We start from the raw sequence: 17,632 nt of genomic DNA on the forward strand, positions 1-17,632 counted from the left end.
CACCAACCATTCCACGTGCCACTGGCCACCTTGTGGGTCCCAGCAGACCAGGCCGGGGGCAGGGGGGCGGGGGAGTGCTCCCTGAGGCCCCGGCCAAGGCTGAGTCATCTTGTGCTCCCAGTGCTGGGAGAGAAGGGCCTGCAGAGGGCTCAGGGCAGAGGTGCGATGGAATGTTCCAGCACACGCACAGCTAGACTGCCACACGCTCCCAAACTCGGGCTCCCCTCACTGACCTTGTCAACACCGCCCCACCCCAACCTTCAGGGGACCTCACACACAGCCTCAGGCCTCCGGCTCCGAAACCGCTCAGGCCTGAGTCCAGGGTTCTCTCCCCAAGAGAAAAGCCAGCACTTGCCACTTCCTTTCACCTCCCCACCCCGCCGCTCTGGGAACCCACAGAGCTGACCCCTCCTGAGCCCCACCTGCCCACTGGAGCAGTCAAGGCCAGATCGGCTAAGAAAACCCTCCCTGACCAGAGCCAGGGCCTCTCCAGGCACCAACATTCAAGGCACGACCACGTCTCAGGTGCACACAGTCCTTACTGTTGCCTCTGGCCTCAACACACTGCCTTTAAACAACCACCAAGATTTTGCAAAAAAAAAAAAAAAAAATCTGCAACTTAAAACTTCAGCAGACGGTCAGGCCCACCGCTCGGCCACCTGCCCTTCCACCTGCCCCTCCGCCGGGACCATCTCTCCCCTTCCTTCAAGACCCGCCTCACTCAGGTGGCCTCTGCTGGCCACTCCCCTCCCTTCCGGTCACTATAGTGACCCACACTGTGTTGGCTCCGCATGATGCACTCAGGGTCCCAGCATCCACTGGCCCCAGTGACAACCCGGTCACACAGCCAGCCGCTGCAGACTTCAGATGGTCATCAGAGCACCCTGCCCCCCCACCCAGGTCTTCCCGCCTGTCATGCACCCCGCCCGGACCAGCCATTTGGCCGCAGGCTTGCAGGCCACCATGTCTCCTTTGCAGCAGGCACCAGGCCTGTCCGTTTGCAGAAAACCCGTCCTGCACGATCAGGCTCAAAGAGCAGGCACAGGGGAGGGAAGGCATGAGCCCCAGCCACCTAGCCCCAGCCACTGAGCCCAAGCCCGGGGTCACAAGCGCTGGTGCAGGCACGCTGCAAAGACCTGTCTCCACTGCCCGAGGCGTTTTTGTATTTAAATGAAAACATTGTCTTTGTATGTTTGGCATACAGGTTGCTTCAACATTTTACAAAACACTAAATAAAGCTTCTGAAAGACATGCAAAGCTTGTTCTATTAACTTGTGGACACACTGAAACAGTGGATTAAACACCGGAGGTGACTCATGTCACCTGCAAGCCTTTGGTCTCTTCGGTAAAAAGGGGATAACAGCCCTTGTCCTGTCCAGTTGTGGGAAGACATGGGAGATGGGAGAGGCAGAGAGCTGAGTCCCCTGTTGGGGGTGAGGTGAGGGCTCAGGGGCTGGCAGGCATCACCACCATCACCACCATCACCAAGCCAGGTCACCTGCCCACAGCCAGGCTGGACCCAGCCTTCGGGGTCAACGTCTTCGCTCTCCTGTTTACTTACTAAGGATGAGATGCCGGCCAGACCACCCAGCCTCTGGATGTGTCTCCTCCAAGGCACTGTAGCGATACTCATCGCTGCCTGCTGGGCTCATGGGGAACCTCAGTAATAATACCCACCTGTGTGGCCATCCCCGCCCAGCTCCTGGCACCTGGCAGGCGCTGAATGAACACCGCGTTCCCCTCCTAACGCGCGGAGGACTGCAGGCCCGCGGCCCACAAGCCTGCGGATCCCGCTGGGGGGGCCCCCCGGGGCGCTCACCTTCCGCCCGTCCAGGGCGCCCTCGCTGCCCGCGAACGCCAGCTTCCGGCGCACGTAAAAGAGCATGTCGTCCTGGCGCGGGGCCCACTTCTCCATGAAGTAGGTGGAGAACATCCACGTCCAGAAGACGATGCGGTCGTCCTTGAAGCACCCTGTGCAAGGAGGCCAGAGGGGATTGGGGGGGGGGGCACCTGTGAGGGACCTGGGCCGAGCCCTGGCCCCTCCCTGCCCCCTGCAGACCTCCGCGATGTGAGGAGCCCCCTTCCCCTTACGCCCCAGCCCCCACGGGGCACCCGCAGAGGCCCAAGGGTACCTCCCCAGAAGGCCCCGAGCCCTCCACCCAGAGGCGCGGCCCCGAGCCCCGCAGCACCGCGGACTCCAGCCCCAGGATGAATCAGCAGCATCGCGCGGGGAAGGGAAGCCTGGATCGGAGGGAAGGCGCCGCAGGCTGTCTGGCGGGGAGCCCCGAGGGCTCAGGAGGGGAGATCCACCCAGCCGGCACCTCCCTCCCCACCCCCACCCCGGGAATCTGACTTAAAGGGACAGCTGCCCCTCTGCCTGCTGGGCTCAGCTGCAGGCAGGAGACAGGCAGCCTTCCAGCACTCCAGGCTGACTCTGCTTCTTATTATCGACAGTATTTCTTCCTGATACCTAGATCGTTATGGTCCTCTTTCCCATGCACGGAGGGAAAAAGCCCACAGGCTCCGGTAGGAAGGCTGAGAGTTTCCGCTCCAGCTCTGCACTAGCTGTGTGACCACGGGCCAACCCAGGGACCTCTCTGATCCCCAGGTTCCTGGGGGTGAAGGCAGACACCACAGATGTGGCTGGCCCACGGGACCTAAAGAAGGTGGGCGTCTGAACAGACCTGATGAAAGGGCAAGATGTGCTGCAGAGCTACTGCTTAGAAACCCAAGATACTGAATTGCTGCTGGTTTGTTCCCCTCTGCTCCCAGAGCATCTGTCTTCTGGAACCCCTGGAGGCGGGACCCTCGGGGCGGATATGGGGCTGCCCATGTCCTCACAGGTGGTCAGAACAGGGGCCCGGGGTGGAGGGGGGCGGGGCGGGGGCAGGCTCAGCCCTCAGGCCCTGGAGTTCTAAACACCCTGGCCCTGTTTACATCAGGCTCCCGCCCGCTGCGTCCAGAGGGTCCGCAGCCCACCCACACCCACACCCTGGCTGGCTCCCACGTAAGGAAAACAGAAGGGGGTCTCATCAGTCAGGGGCCCAGGCCGGCGAGCCTGATCAAGACAAAGGTCACCCATCAGCTTCGGGGGCAAAGGCCGGGAGAGACCCCCGGACTGACCACTGTGACAACAGGCAGCGCCCAACTCACACCCCTAAAGCCCCTGCACAAAATCAAGCGGGGTGGGCCGCGTTCTTCCTAACAGAAGAAGAACTCTCCCAGGACAGTTTACTGTCAGCTCCTTCTGAGCCCCCAGCCCAGCAGAAGGCCTTCTAGACTCAACGCTCCAAGACTGCCCACACCCACTGCTTCCTGGTCCCTTGGGGGTGGGGGCTACGGCAGCCGCTGTGGTCTCCACAAGCAGTGGGTCAGGGCTCCGAACCCCATCACCTGCCACAGTGAGTCAAGTTCACCATCCGCGTCACTCTGGCTCAAGCGCATACCCCCTCGGGCGATCTCCTTATTCTGCAAGCAGAAGGAGCCTGGTGGTACCCACGGCACCAGGTGGGCGGCCACAGTGCTTCCTGCAGTTGCCAGGCAGAGTCATGCGGGCTGTCTCACTGAACTTTGCCCACAGCCTGTTACTGCGGCTGCCTGGTTTCACAAGAGAAGAGACTGACTCTCAGGAGTCAGAAAAAGGGGCCCAAGATCCCAGAGCTAGAAACTGCTGAGTCCTCAGACCTGTCAGACCACACACACACGCACACACTCAGGCTCTCGGAAAATGCAATGCAATGGACCCAGATAATGGATGCAAAGCAATCGGCCGGCAGCTGGCAGCCCCAGGTTCTGACAAGGGAAGGTCCTTGGGTCTAAGGGTGGGAGTGGGGATCCTGCGTGCAGCACTGGAGTGCTGGAGACGGCACAAAATACATGCCAACGTGCTCTCCAGGGTTCCGCGTGCCGCCGGGCCTGGCCCAGCAGGTCCACACAAGGGGTCCCATTTCCCTGCTGTAAACTCTGAGCGATCGCTTTCTTCACAGCCCATCTGGCCCAGTTAGCAAGGGCGGCTGCGGCACACTGCCTGCCCGTGTCCCCCCCGACACAGGGGCTCCTGGGGCCCAGCCCGAAGGTCACCCTGCGCTGGTGCCCCCATCCTCGACAGGCCGCTCCCGAACCACCGGCCCACCGCCTCACTGCTTCTCCCGGGAAGTGCCGGAGCCCCGTGGCCATCAGAGAGCCTGGTGGGCGCCACCCCCAGGCCCTTCCCCTCCTGGGGTGGCGGGGGCAGCTTCCCTGGACTGCATCCATGGCCGCGTCCACTCCCACCCCCACTCCGCCCCCCACATCACAGCTACGGGGTCTGTATTTAAAGTCGGCTCCTGTCCCCCTTCAAACCTTCCCGTGGAATTCAGAATGAAAGCCAAAGTTCTGAGAAAACTCCCCGTGACAGCCCCTCTCCTCGCCACTCACCAGCCCTGCTGGCCTCCTGGGGATGCCCGCGCCTCTGCCCCGGGGCCTCTGCACAGGCGGCTCCTTCCTGTCATGCCCGCTGCCGCTCAGATGGCTCTCCTGGCTTCAGGGGCCACTTCAGGCCCCACAGTAAACGTGCTGGAGGCGCTCCCCTCCCGGCTCACCTTGTTTCACCACCATCACTACATCTGGGGTTTCACGACAGGCCCTGGGCTGCACAAGGAGGTCCCAGGAGTAGGGACCTGCCTGGATGACCATCTGAGTATAGTGCCCAGAACAGAGCCAGGCACACAGCAGGCACTCAATAAATGCTGCGTGAATAAACGGATTGGCCCAACTTAACAGGAGACAAACTCAGGGAGGTGGGTGCCTTGCCCAGGGTGCCACAGCACAGATGCAGCCCAGCCACCGTCCACCCGAGGCCTGGGTGCCCCACACAGGACACGGTGCAAACATGCCCTTTTCTTTCAGTCACAAGGGCCTGACCCAAGAAAAACCTTCAATGAAGCCCCAAGACCACACACAACACAAGGGCTGAAGCGCCCCTGACTCAGATCGCCCAGAGCTCAAAGCGGTGACTCCACAGGCAGGTGGGCCAGCCACCCGCTGAGAAGGCACCTGGGCACCCAGACAGGGCCCTCCCCACCCGTCTTCCCGAGCATCTGCAGCCCCTGCCTGCCCCGCAGGTGCAGGTGGGGAGACCCAGCGCTAACCTCTGAAAGGAACAAGGCTCGCTGTGGACATCACACAGATGTTATCACTAGCGCATCACTGTTTCAGTACCAATGACAAACTCAGGAGGAAGAAAACTACTCTGTCGGGGAGCCCCCTCGTACACCGCCTGTCCCCGGTGAGACGCCAGAACCACTGCCAAGAGCGGCTGTGGGCGCCACACCCAGAGACGCAGGCAGGACAGACAGGTGGGACAGTCAGGCAGAGGCCAGACCAGGGACACTCAGGTAAAGCGAGAAGAGAGGTCGCGAAAGTCAAGACCCGCCTGCCACCCTGAACACTCAAAGTTCCCCTTACGCCCAAGAGAGGCACAGCTGAACTCAAAGGAAACATGAAAACCAGGGGAGCACAAGTCACAATAAATAACTGTCTGCATATAAAGAATTCACAGCGTAGCAAGTTACGAAGAGAAATGCGCAAGAACGCAATAGGTGAATGAGCGAAATACCCAAACAGGTAACTACCGAGAAGGAAACAGACCCGCTTGGCAAAATGTGGGAAAATATTAATCTCACTAGCAATTAAAAAAAATCACGCCGAAAGAACAAGTTGTCATTTTTAAGAAGGCAAATTTGCCTTTTATAAAAATACCAGGGGACTTCCCTGGTGGTCCAGTGGTTAAAAACCCACCTGTGAACGCAGGGGCCATGGGGTCAGTCCCCGGTCCGGGAACTAAGACCCCCACCTGCTGCGAGGCAACCAAGCCCGCCTGCCGCAACTACTGAGGCTCGGGGGCCACAGCCCGTGTCTGCAACAGGAGAAACCTGTGCCCTGCAACTGCGGAGTAACCCCCGCCCGCCGCAACAGGAACAGCTCTGCACAGCAACGAAGAGCCACGCAGCCAAAAAAATTGAAAGAAAAGAAAAAACAATCACTTAGGAAAATGGCAGGTTTTGTAAAGCTAAAGGTGTATTTACCGGCGATTCAGCCGTCTCCAGGTACTTGCCCAAGAGATGTGAAGCCCGTGTCTGCACAGACACTGGTACACAAACGTTCACAGATGCTGTGCTCCTAAATAAACCCAAACTGGGAACCAGGAGGAGACGCATACGGAACGTGGCGTAGCCACTCGGTGGCCTGTTACTGGTGATGAGAACAGACTACTGATCAACACAGCACCGAGGATAAATCTCAGAAGCATCACGCTGAGTGAGGAAGTCAGGCGTGGGAAAACAGCGGCACACTGAAAGGCCCCATTCACAGGATGCTTCAGCAAAGGCGAAACTGGAGGCACAGACAGCAGACTGGCCGCCCCGAGCGCGCTGCGCCATCAAAACTCGCCCACTTACTTACTCGACATGGAGTTTACTTGACATAAACCATACTCCGGTAAAGTTGAGAAAAAGCCACAATGACCAAAGCTGGCAAGAACACTTTGAACTCGGAGCTGTTGTGAGAGAACAAAAATTACTGTGTCCTTTGTGGAAGGCAAACGAGCATCTTCCCGCTTATGAGACTCTATCTTATGGCAAAGAAAAAAATGGGAATAAAGAAGTGCCTTATGCACAAAGACATTCCATAGGTATTAATGACAGCAAATAACATAGCAGTAGTCATAACAGGAAGGAGAACAAGAAAATAATATTCAGTAATCACTCGCGCTTAAATCTCGGTAGAGTCTGCTGTGTGTACTAAAGCGAATCGCCATCACGCTTTTAGGGATGCTGTGAAGACGCGCAGACAAGACAGGCATGACATGAAAGGCATGTGCCACGGCGCCTGGTCACAGAGCAGACGCTCACACCCTGACCACAGCTGCTACACCACACACCCAGAGCCCCGGGCACACACCGGACGGAGACACGTACGCCTGACGGAGACAGGTATGCATGACGGAGGCACGCACGCATGACGGAGACAGGCACCCCCGACGGAGACAGGCACCCCCGACGGAGACACGTACCCCCAACGGAGACAGGCACCCCCGACGGAGACAGGCACCCCCGACGGAGACACGCACCCCCGACGGAGACAGGCACCCCCGACGGAGACAGGCACCCCCGACGGAGACACGCACCCCCGACGGAGACAGGCACCCCCGACGGAGACACGCACCCCCGATGGAGACACGCACCCCCGACGGAGACAGGCACTCCTGATGGAGACACGCACCCCCGACGGAGACAGGCACCCCCGATGGAGACACGCACCCCCGATGGAGACACGAACACGAAACATGTACACTTGACGGAACATGTACCCCTGACGGAGACAGGTACGCATGAAGGAGACATGTACACCTGATGGAGACACGAACACGAAACACGTACACTTGATGGAAACATGTACCCCTGACGGAGACATGTACCCCTGACGGAGACATGCACACCTGACGGAGACACAAACATGAAACACGTACGCTTGATCAAAACATGTACCCCTGATGGAACATGTACCCCTGATGGAGATAGGTACTCATGACGGAGACACGTACACCTGATGGAGACACGAATATGAAACACGTACACTTGATGGAAACATGTACCCCTGACGGAGACACATACATCTGATAGAAACAGGTACGCAGGACGGAGGCACGTACGTACCCCTGACAGAGACATGTACCCCTGACGGAGACACGAACACGAAACATGTACACTTGATGGAAACACGTACACCTGAATGGCAGGAGCTGCTGAACCTCACAGGACATATGCTTGCTTTTTTTTTTTTTTTTTCACTTTTAACGCTTTTAATAGTAAGATGATACCACTTTTGCCCGTGAATGTATCACTTCTGATGAGTGTCATAAAACTCATTAAAGAGAGAGAGGGAGACAAGGGTGGAGAAGGGGCTGCCTGTTTTCAGAGGGAGCAGAAGAGGGAGGGAGAGGAGACAGTCCAAGTCCAGAACTAGGAAGGGTCAAGGTCAGGGTGAGGGCTCAGACTGGCAGAGGCGCAGCACAGTGTTAGGCTTTGCAGCCAGACGACCTGAGCTCAGGTCCTGGCTCTCTGCTCCTCCCCATCTGGGTGATCGGTTCACTGAACCCCTGGGGACCCCAGAGAGTCCCTCTGTCAGAGGGGTCTAACCTGCCACTCTCCCAGAACCAGCGGTGAGGTCGGGGGTGGGGAGAGGGGCCATTATGGAAAGTCCTCTGCACGCTGTAAAGCTCTGTCCACGTGTGTATTTGTGTGTGGGGGGGGCGGGGGGGGGGGCTCTGCACTGCTGCCCTGCACAGCTGGTTTGCTCCGATGAGGTGATGACTCCCCAACCGGCCAGTGTCCCTGAACCACGCGATGTGCTAATTGTATGAACAGACACAGGGTGGCTGGCCTCCATGTGGCCAGTGCTGTGGAATCAGTGCCGGCTCTTTCTCTCACAGGTGAGCCCCTTTCTCGCTTCATCCTGTCCCAAGGCCTGTCCACCAAGACATACCTTGGGTCAGAAGCCCTGGGAGCCGCCAGGCCAGCAGAGCTCCCTCAACTCCAGGGCTCTGTCCAGCCCAAGGTCAGCAGGTTTCCGGCCCCAGAATCCACTCAGCCCCAGACGCGGAGCAGCACCACGGACAGCTCCGCACCCACCGCCGCCTTCCCTGTGGGGCCGGGGTCCTGCCGCCTGTTCTAATCCACGGTGACTGTGGTGGTAGCTCTTGTCTATCAAGTGGCCACAGATGCTGTTGGCAAATTCGGAGCCACTGCTCCTACAGAAATACAGGGCTGGGCTCCTGCAAGCCTCTGGTTGCGTTTTCATCGAATGACCTACACACTATCTTGTGTTATGTGTGTATACACAGTTGGGCCATTAACACTGAGCTCCAGGCCACCAGCATCTAACTTGTACCTGGGTGAAGCTTATCTAACATGTACATTCTCCATAAGGCCCATCTCAGCCTTCTTTCACTCAGGACTAGACACGTCAGTGTTATGCTCCAGGGCCACTTCAAATAGCAAAATCACCACCAAAAAGCACAACATGCAAATATGTGGCACTAAATAGACCCCGAGGATGAGACGATTGGATGGCATCACCAATTCAGTGGACATGAGCAAACTCCGGGAGATAATGAAGGACAGGAAGGCCTGGTGTGCTGCAGTCCATGGGGTCACAAAGAATCAGCCCCGACTGAGCGACTGAACAACCAAAATGACCACAGAAAGGATGAGCTGAGACAAGGAGGCAGGCGCCACCTTGTGAACCTCAGCTGGGACCATGCACCCCGGGTGACTCAAAGTTTCCCACCACTTTGCACACACCTGCAATTAACCACAGAAGCACCCAAGGTACTGCCTGTGTGGTGATGGATACATTTCAGTGAGTAGCTAAATCTGTAAATACAGAATCCGTGAATAAGGAGCAAGGGCCATATCATAGAGTCTGGGATCTGCCAACTCCAAATGGGACTATGGGATCCAGCCTCCCCCCTGCCTGCAGCGAGTGACCTGTTTCATAAGTCACCGTCTTTGAAGACGTCTCCGTCTGGAGAGTCCTTTATAGACTAGTGGCTTTGGGGAAGCATGGAAGAGGGCATGCCACTGTGCAAAGACTGAACCTGAGCCACCCGTGCCCAGCTCCATGCTCTCCTGCCACCTGGCCACAGACTGTCCACGTCACTCTGCAGGACACGTAATGGGGCACGTAACCATGCCAACAGCTCAACAGTACTGACAGTAGCGACGGCTCACGCTTGCCCTGCACTCTACAGCTTATGGGGGTTCCCAGCTGGCACTAGAGGTAAAGAACCCGCCTGCCAACGCGGGAGACCTAACAGGTGAGGGTTCGATCCCTGGGTCAGGAAGATCCCCTGGAGAAGGGCACGGCAACTCACTTCAGTACTCTTGCCTGGAGAGTCCCATGGACAGAGGAGCCTGGTGGGCTATAGCCCATGGGGTCGCAAGGAGTCAGACACAACTGAAGCGACTTAGCACGCACTACGGTTTAAAGTCCTTTCCCCTGTGACCTCTCCAGATCGCCATGGCAACTTGATAAGGTGGGATCAGTTCAATTCAGTCACTCAGTCGTGTCTGACACTTTGCACCCCCACGGACCGCAGCATGCCAGGCCTCCCTGTCCATCACCAACTCCCGGAGTTTACTCAAACTCATGTCCATTGAGTCAGTGATGCCGTCCAACCATCTCATCCTCTGTCATCCCCTTCTTCTCCTGCCTTCAATATTTCCCAGCATCAGAGTCTTTTCAAATGAGTCAGCTCTTCACATCAGGTGGCCAAAGTATTGGAGTTTCAGCTTCAGCATCAGTCCTTCCAATGAATATTCAGGACTGATTTCCTTTAGGATGGACTGGTTGGATCTCCTTGCAGACCAAGGGACTCTCGAGAGTCTTCTCCAACACCACAGTTCAAAAGCATCAATTCTTTGGTGCTCAGCTTTCTTTATAGTCACACTCTCACATCCATACATGACTACTGGAACAACCATACCCTTGACTAGATGGACCTTTGTTGGCAATGTAATATCTCTGCTTTTTAATATGCTGTCTAGATCGGTCGTAACTTTCCGTCCAAGGAGTAAGCGTCTTTTAATTTCATGGACGCAGTCACCATCTGCAGTGATTTTGGAGCCTCCCCAAATAAAGTCTGTCACTGTTTCCACTGTTTCCCCATCTATTTCCCATGAAGTGATGGGACCGGATGCCATGATCTTCGTTTTCTGAATGTTGAGCTTTAAGCCAACTTTTTCACTCTCCACTTTCACTTTCATCAAGAAGCTTTTGAGTTCCTCTTCACTTTCTGCCATAAGGGTAGTGTCATCTGCATATCTGAGGTTATTGATATTTCTCCCAGCAATCTTGATTCCAGCTTGTGCTTCATCCAGCATTTCTCATGATGTACTCTGCATAGAAGTTAAATAAGCAGGGTGACAATATACAGCCTTGATGTACTCCTTTTCCTATTTGGAACCAGTCTGTTGTTCCATGTCCAGTTCTAACTGTTGCTTCTAACTGATAAGGTGGGATAACCTGAGCTTAAAAAATCCTCAGGCTTCAGTTTTAAAGATAAGGCCACAGAAGCTTGGGAATCCAGTAGCTCAAGAGCTTCTGAGGCTCAAACCCAGCCCCTCCTACTCTTTCCAAGACCCCGGGCCTGGGGTCTTCCAGCCACTGTATAATGAGGACACTGAAGGGTCTCTGGTGAGCAACCAAGAAATCAACTCAGGCTTCCAAACCTTCCCACTGCACATCTGAGCCCCCAGGAGCTCTGTCCTACAGCCTCCCTGGAGAGTAGAGCTAACCCCAGGTGCTCAGAATGGTAACAGGTGCCTCCTCAACACTCGATGGATGAACATGCTGTTGCTACTATTAATATCTTGGAATTATCTCTCACTAACCAGAGCTTTGGAATAGTTGTGAACTGGATTTCAGGAGGCACTCCTTGACAACCACCCCAGTCCTTCTGCAGACCAGTAAACCACACAGGTGGAACAAGCTATGGTAACTCAGTACTTAAAACAGTTTACAGCCGTTAAAATGATGGTCATGGCGGTCCAGTGGTTAGAACTCTTCGCTTCCACTGCAGGGAAGCACAGGTTCAGTCCCTGGTCAGGGAACTAAGAGCCTGCGGGCTGCACGGCAAGGCCAAGAAAGAAAGGGATCATGGGCACGTATTGCGACAAAGAGAGCTGCTGCAGAGCTGCTCCCTGAACAAGTGCGCTGGAGCCAAGAGACGTTTTTGAGAGGACGTTACCAGATCTTCTCCTTCTGTCTTGGGTTTCCCTTTGGAAAAGGTGTATGGATTCATGACATATTCCAATGTATTGTCTATAGATTATAAGATAAAGTCAAGCATGTGTCTGCCGATACTTTTTAAGCTGACCTGTCTTCATACCTAGAAATGTCTCTTAATAGTAGGCTTCCCTGGTGGCTCAGGTGGCAAAGACTCTCCTGCAATGAAGGATCCCTGGGTCGGGAAGATCCCCTGGAGAAGGAAATGGCAACCCACTCCAGTAATCTTCCCTGGAGAATTCCATGGACAGAGGAACCTGGCAGGCTACAGTCCATGGGGTCGCAAAGAGTCAGGCATGACTGAGCAGCTATCATGCACTCACTACCAGATCTTCAAGAAACAGACAGCTCAAATGCTATGCACAGGTTTTTAAGAGCCTTGCAAATTCTTTTTAACAAGGAGGTGCAGTCTTGACCCCACAAAACAACACAGAGAAAATTATGGGCCAACTGCACTCATCATATAACATAAAAATCTTAAATAACATATTTAATAGAATCCCGCCATCTGTTAAAAGTATGCCAAGTAGAATTTAACTCAAAAATAGAAGAATGGTCCAATATTAGGAAATCTAGTTATACAGTCATGATAAAGTTATAGTTCAAATGAGAATTAACACATGATAGTATTCACAGGTACTGGGAGAACATTTAAGATTAAATACTCATCCTTGATTTTTTAAAAATTCCCTATAAAATAGGAATAAACAGATACTTCCTTAAACACGATATATATCTCAACTAGAAAAAACTAGAGATGGGGACATCGCTGGTGGTCCCGTGGCTAAGACTCCGAGCTCCCAGTGCAGGAGGCCCAGGTTGAATCCTTGGTCAGGGAGTACTAACAGACCCCACACGCTGCGACTAAAGACGCCACGGGCCGAAGGGAAAAGCAGATATCCCACGTGCTGCAGCCAAGACCCTACACAGCCAAATGAATAAATATTTAAAAAAGAAAAAGAGACGATAAGCATCATCACAACCCACCGTTACAGGCGGACCTTGGGGACATTGGGAGTTTGGTTCCAGACCAGGGCAATGAAAGCAAATATCACAATATAGTGAATCACACATTCTGGTTTCCCAGCGAATTGAAAGTTCAGTTCAGTTCAGTTCAGTCACTCAGTCGTGTCCGACTCTTTGCGACCCCATGAGCTGCAGCACGCCAGGCCTCCCTGTCCATTACCAACTCCCGGAGTTTACCCAAACTCTTGTCCATTGAGTCGGTGATGCCATCCAACCATCTCATCCTCTGTCGTCCCCTTCTCCTCCTGCCCTCAATCCCTCCCAACATCAGGGTCTTTTCCAATGAGTCAACTCTTCGCATCAGGTGGCCAAAGTATTGGAGTTTCAGCTTCAGCATCAGTCCTTCCAATGAACACCCAGGACTGATCTCCTTTAGGATGGACTGGTTGGATCTCCTTGCAGTCCAAGGGACTCTCAAGAGTCTTCTCCAACACCACAGTTCAAAAGCATCAGTTCTTCGGCGCTCAGCTTTCTGCACAGTCCAACTCTCACACCATACATGACCACTGGGAAAACCATAGCCTTGACTAGACCTGCATACAGGTTTCTCAAGAGGCAGGTCAGGTGGTCTGGTATTCTCATCTCTTTCAGAATTTTCCACAGTTTGTTGTGATCCACACAAAGGCTTTGGCATAGTCAATAGAGCAGAAATAGATGTTTCTTTAAAACTCTCTTGCTTTTTCAATGATCCAGCAGATGTTGGCAATTTGATCTCTGGTTCCTCTGCCTTTTCTAAAACCAGCTTGAACATCAGGAAGTTCACGGTTCACGTATTGCTGAAGCCTGGCTTGCTGAATTAAAAGTTACGCATATACAATTCTGTAGTCTAGCAAGTGCACGACTGAGCGACTTCCCTTTCACTTTTCACTTTCATGCATTGGAGAAGGAAATGGCAACCCACTCCAGTGTTCTTGCCTGGAGAATCCCAGGGACGGGGGAGCCTGGTGGGAGGCCATCTATGGGGTCACACAGAGTCGGACACGACTGAAGTGACTTAGCAGCAGCAGCAGCAGCAAGTGCACGAGAGCATTATGTCTGAGAAAGCGAAAACATCCCTCCATTTAAAAATCCTTTATTTCTGAAAAATTCTGTCATCTGAGTCTGCAGGAAGTCACAATCTTTTTGCAGTGTTGACATCGAAGCTCACTGATCACAGACCACCACAACAAACATAATCATAATAGAATATTCAGATCACGGAGGCAGCAATTCTACCTAATTGCTAATTGGATCTATTAATTGCTAACTTGATCTATTAATTTAACATGACCCAAGAGAAAATGCCAAGAATGTTTCAAAATAAGAACAGCCAGGAAAATGCAGAAAGAGTGACGTGGGGCCATGAATCCTCTCAGATATGGAAACATCCTCGGACACAGACAGACAGAGAGGAGATCCACTCCAGGTCTTAGTGTTGGGCTTCCGCGGTCTTCCGGAGGCTTAGATGTCAATCTTCTAGGTTGTTAGCCAATAAATCTCTCCTTTTACTTTTTTAAATTGAAGTATAGTGTTGTTGGTTTTTTTAATATTCATTTGGCTGCGTGCATGAGTGCTAAGTCCCTTGAGTCATGTCCAACTCTTTGGACTATGGACTGTAGCCCGCTTGGCTTCTCTGTCAGTGGGATTCTCTAGGCAACAATACTGGAGCGGGCTGCCATGCCCTCCTCCAGGGGACCTTCCTGATCCAGGGATGCACCTCTAATCTCCTGCACTGGCAGACAGGGTCTTTACCACTAGCGCCAGCCCTTATTTGGCTGCATGGCATCTCACCTGCAGCATGTGGACTTTTAGTTGCGACACCTGGGATCTAGTTCTCTGACCAGGAATGGAACCCAGGGCCCCCTGCATCGGAGGGGCAGAGCCTCAGTCACTGGACCACCAGGGACGTCCCTACTGGAGACAGCTGATTTACAACACAGCGTTTCAGGCCCACAGCAAAGTGATTCAGTCATATAAATACATGTAATTCAGACACCTATGTATAATATATTCTTTTCCAGATTTATTTTCCCTTTCTAAGCTGCCATGGATAAGTTTCTTCACTTCTAACCAAAAGACTCCCCCGCCCCGCAAAAAAAGTACTCAAGAATTACCCAAGTTAAAGAAAACCCACAAACCCTCTCTTCACCCCACAACACCTCTAGCTATTGTCTTACCAGATGCTGATTCCAACAGAAACTTCCCAGTCCTCTCTTACTTGGACAGACATGTTAACTGACAGATGTGTCACTTCTACCATTGTTTGGTGGGTGTGTCTTTTGTCTTCCTGCAGAACTCTCTGACTTCACGTCTGCATCATTTCATTGATTCTGTCTTTAAATGTATCTGGAATCCAACTGCTTCCCACAAACCACTCTTCCAGCTGGGGCCAAGCACCACCATTTCCTGCCTGTGTGGACTGTCCCGGCTTCCTAAACGGCCCCCAGACTTGAAACAGTTTTTGTCACTTTTCTGCTCCAAATCCTCCATGAGGCTTCCTTCCTCGCCTCCCCGGTTCTTACTTGCAGCAGGATCTTCGAGGCTCATCAGTTCAGTTCAGTCGCTCAGTCATGTCCTACTCTTTGCGACCCCATGGACTGCAGCACGCCAGGCCTCCCTGTCCATCACCAACTGCCAGAGTCCACCCAAACTCATGTCCATTGAGTCGGTGATGCCATCCAGCCATCTCATCCTCTGTTGTCCCCTTCTCCTCCCGCCTTCAATCTTCCCCAGCAACAGGGTCTTTTCAAATGACCTTTTAATCACAGCAGGCAAACTCAGTTGTGGCACGCGGGATCCAGTTCCCTGACCAGGGAGGGCACTGGGAGCATGGACTCTTAGCCACTGGACTACCAGGGAAGTCGCTCCCTTAGCTCTTTACTCAAACGCCTACCTTCTCAGGGAGGCCTTCCCAAACCACGTGCACTACTACTACCGCCGTATAGCATCGCATCTATTTAATGTTTTCCTTGCTTTCAGTCTTTCCCAAGTACAGCAGCCAGAAACCTTTTTCTATTAAGGTCCAGACAGAAAATACTCTGCAGACCATATGGTCCTGTCTCAACTACAAGATCACCCACAGCACTACATAAAGAAATAGGCGTGGCGGTGTGCCAAGAAGTTCATTTACAACAGCGGGCAGCGGGCTGGACCTGGCCTGGAGCCCTCGAGTGCCAGCGCCTGCCTTACTAGAACCCATCTGTCCTAACAGAGCACCTTTCCTGCTTGTGTTGTTCCCTGCTGTGCACTCAGCCCCTAGAACGGTGTCTGACTTGTAGGAAACAATGAATATTGGCTAATTAAGTGAGGGCGATGAACTGGGTGATCAAGGAGAGCGAGGCGGTGCTGGCACACAATCACACTGATCAACAGAACAGAAGAGCAGGCACCAAACCAGAACGAAAGCACACGGTGATTTAGCTCACACACAGATTCGTCCTTTCAGTCAGGAGGATAAAGCCGCTTCTTCAACAGATGGTCTCGGAAAGACTGGTCAGCAGAGGAAAGAGAATGAGGCTGGGCCCCTGCTCAGACCAAAACCAATTTTGGAAAGAGAAAAACTTCTGATGCTAAAAGTAAAACTATAAGAAAATGAAATAAACCATGTGTGAGTTTTTTTTTTTTTATTCTCTCGGAAAGAGGAGGCTGTCAAAGAAAAGAATGATAGTAAAAAAAAAAAAAAGAATGATAGATAAATCAAACTACATAAAAAATTAATATAGAAAACAAAAAGCCCTACACACCATAAATAAAGGTAAAAACAAACACCATGCTGGAAAAATTACCGTAGCTCTTAAATGAGGGTGAATTTTCTTAACAAGGAAGTTTCATGCGAGAGCAGAATAAACTGAAACAGAATGGAAAGGAAAGGGAGATATAAATGGCTTTTTAAAATATATTTATTTATGTGGCTGTGCCGGGTCTCAGCTGCAGCGCGCGGGATCTTCAGTCCTCGTAGGGCGTGGGATCTGCGGTCCTCGCTGTGGCACGTGAGATCTTTAGTTGCGGCACAGGGGATCTCGTTTCCTGACCAGGGATCGACAGGGCATTGACAGAGGGAGTGCCTCAGGCGCCAGCGAGTGAGGGGGCCCCTCGGTCATTGACAGTTTCACAATCAGGAGACTGCTGCTGCTGCTGCTAAGTCGCTTCAGTCGTGTCCGACTCTGTGCGACCCCAGAGACGGCAGCCCACCAGGCTCCTCCGTCCGTCCCTGGGATTCTCCAGGCAAGAACACTGGAGTGGGTTGCCATTTCCTTCTCCAATGCATGAAAGTGAAAAGTGAAAGTGAAGTCGTGTCCGATTCTTTGCAATCCCATGGACTCCAGCCTACCCGGCTCCCCCGTCCATGGGATTTTCCAGGCAAGACGACTGGAGTGGGTTGCCATTGCCTTCTCCGAATCAGAAGACTGACGGGGCCCAAAGCCAGAAGTGGCTCCGCCTAGAGGCGGCGTCTGTGTAACTGAGGCTGAGCCTCAGTGGTCACTGAAATGGGGGCCACTTGACGGAATTTCTCATATACACTGGCGCAGCCTCCTTGGTTTCAACCCGAATGGCTGAAAATCTTGACGACTGCAGGGAATGTGTAACGGGGGAGGCAGGAAAGAGACGGGCACACTTTCCTGGGACCCCTTTTCTGTGACATCAACACCCGTTGCTTCTACACTGCTTTCTGTTTGTGCCTGATGGTCCTATTTCTTTAACAAAAGGAACTTACTCGTTAACTAAATTAGGGGCCACCCTCTCTCTCAAGGGACAGGAAAGCTACCCTCATCACCAAATGTTATTAACAGAAAAAAAACAA

General features: G+C 53.2%; 1 protein-coding gene across 3 annotated transcripts in view; it reads right to left on the reverse strand.

Annotated features, from left to right (window-relative positions):
* Positions 1-17,632, reverse strand: part of KIAA0930 (KIAA0930 ortholog) — a 44,228-nt gene that overhangs the window by 13,697 nt on the left and 12,899 nt on the right. The window contains exons 1-2 of one of the 3 annotated variants that reach the window (XM_018048897.1): positions 6,066-6,316; positions 1,820-1,971 (exon numbers count right to left, since the gene is read on the reverse strand). In XM_018048897.1, coding sequence (XP_017904386.1) covers positions 1,820-1,933 — 114 coding nt within the window. In that variant the 5' untranslated portion in view covers positions 1,934-1,971; positions 6,066-6,316. Of the gene's footprint in view, positions 1-1,819; positions 1,972-2,132; positions 2,279-6,065; positions 6,317-17,632 lie in introns of those variants that run through there. The other 2 variants (XM_018048895.1, XM_018048896.1) reach the window with 2 other exon arrangements.

This window comes from Capra hircus, chromosome 5 (genome assembly GCF_001704415.2).
Source record: "Capra hircus breed San Clemente chromosome 5, ASM170441v1, whole genome shotgun sequence".
NCBI classification, from domain to species: domain Eukaryota; kingdom Metazoa; phylum Chordata; class Mammalia; order Artiodactyla; family Bovidae; genus Capra; species Capra hircus.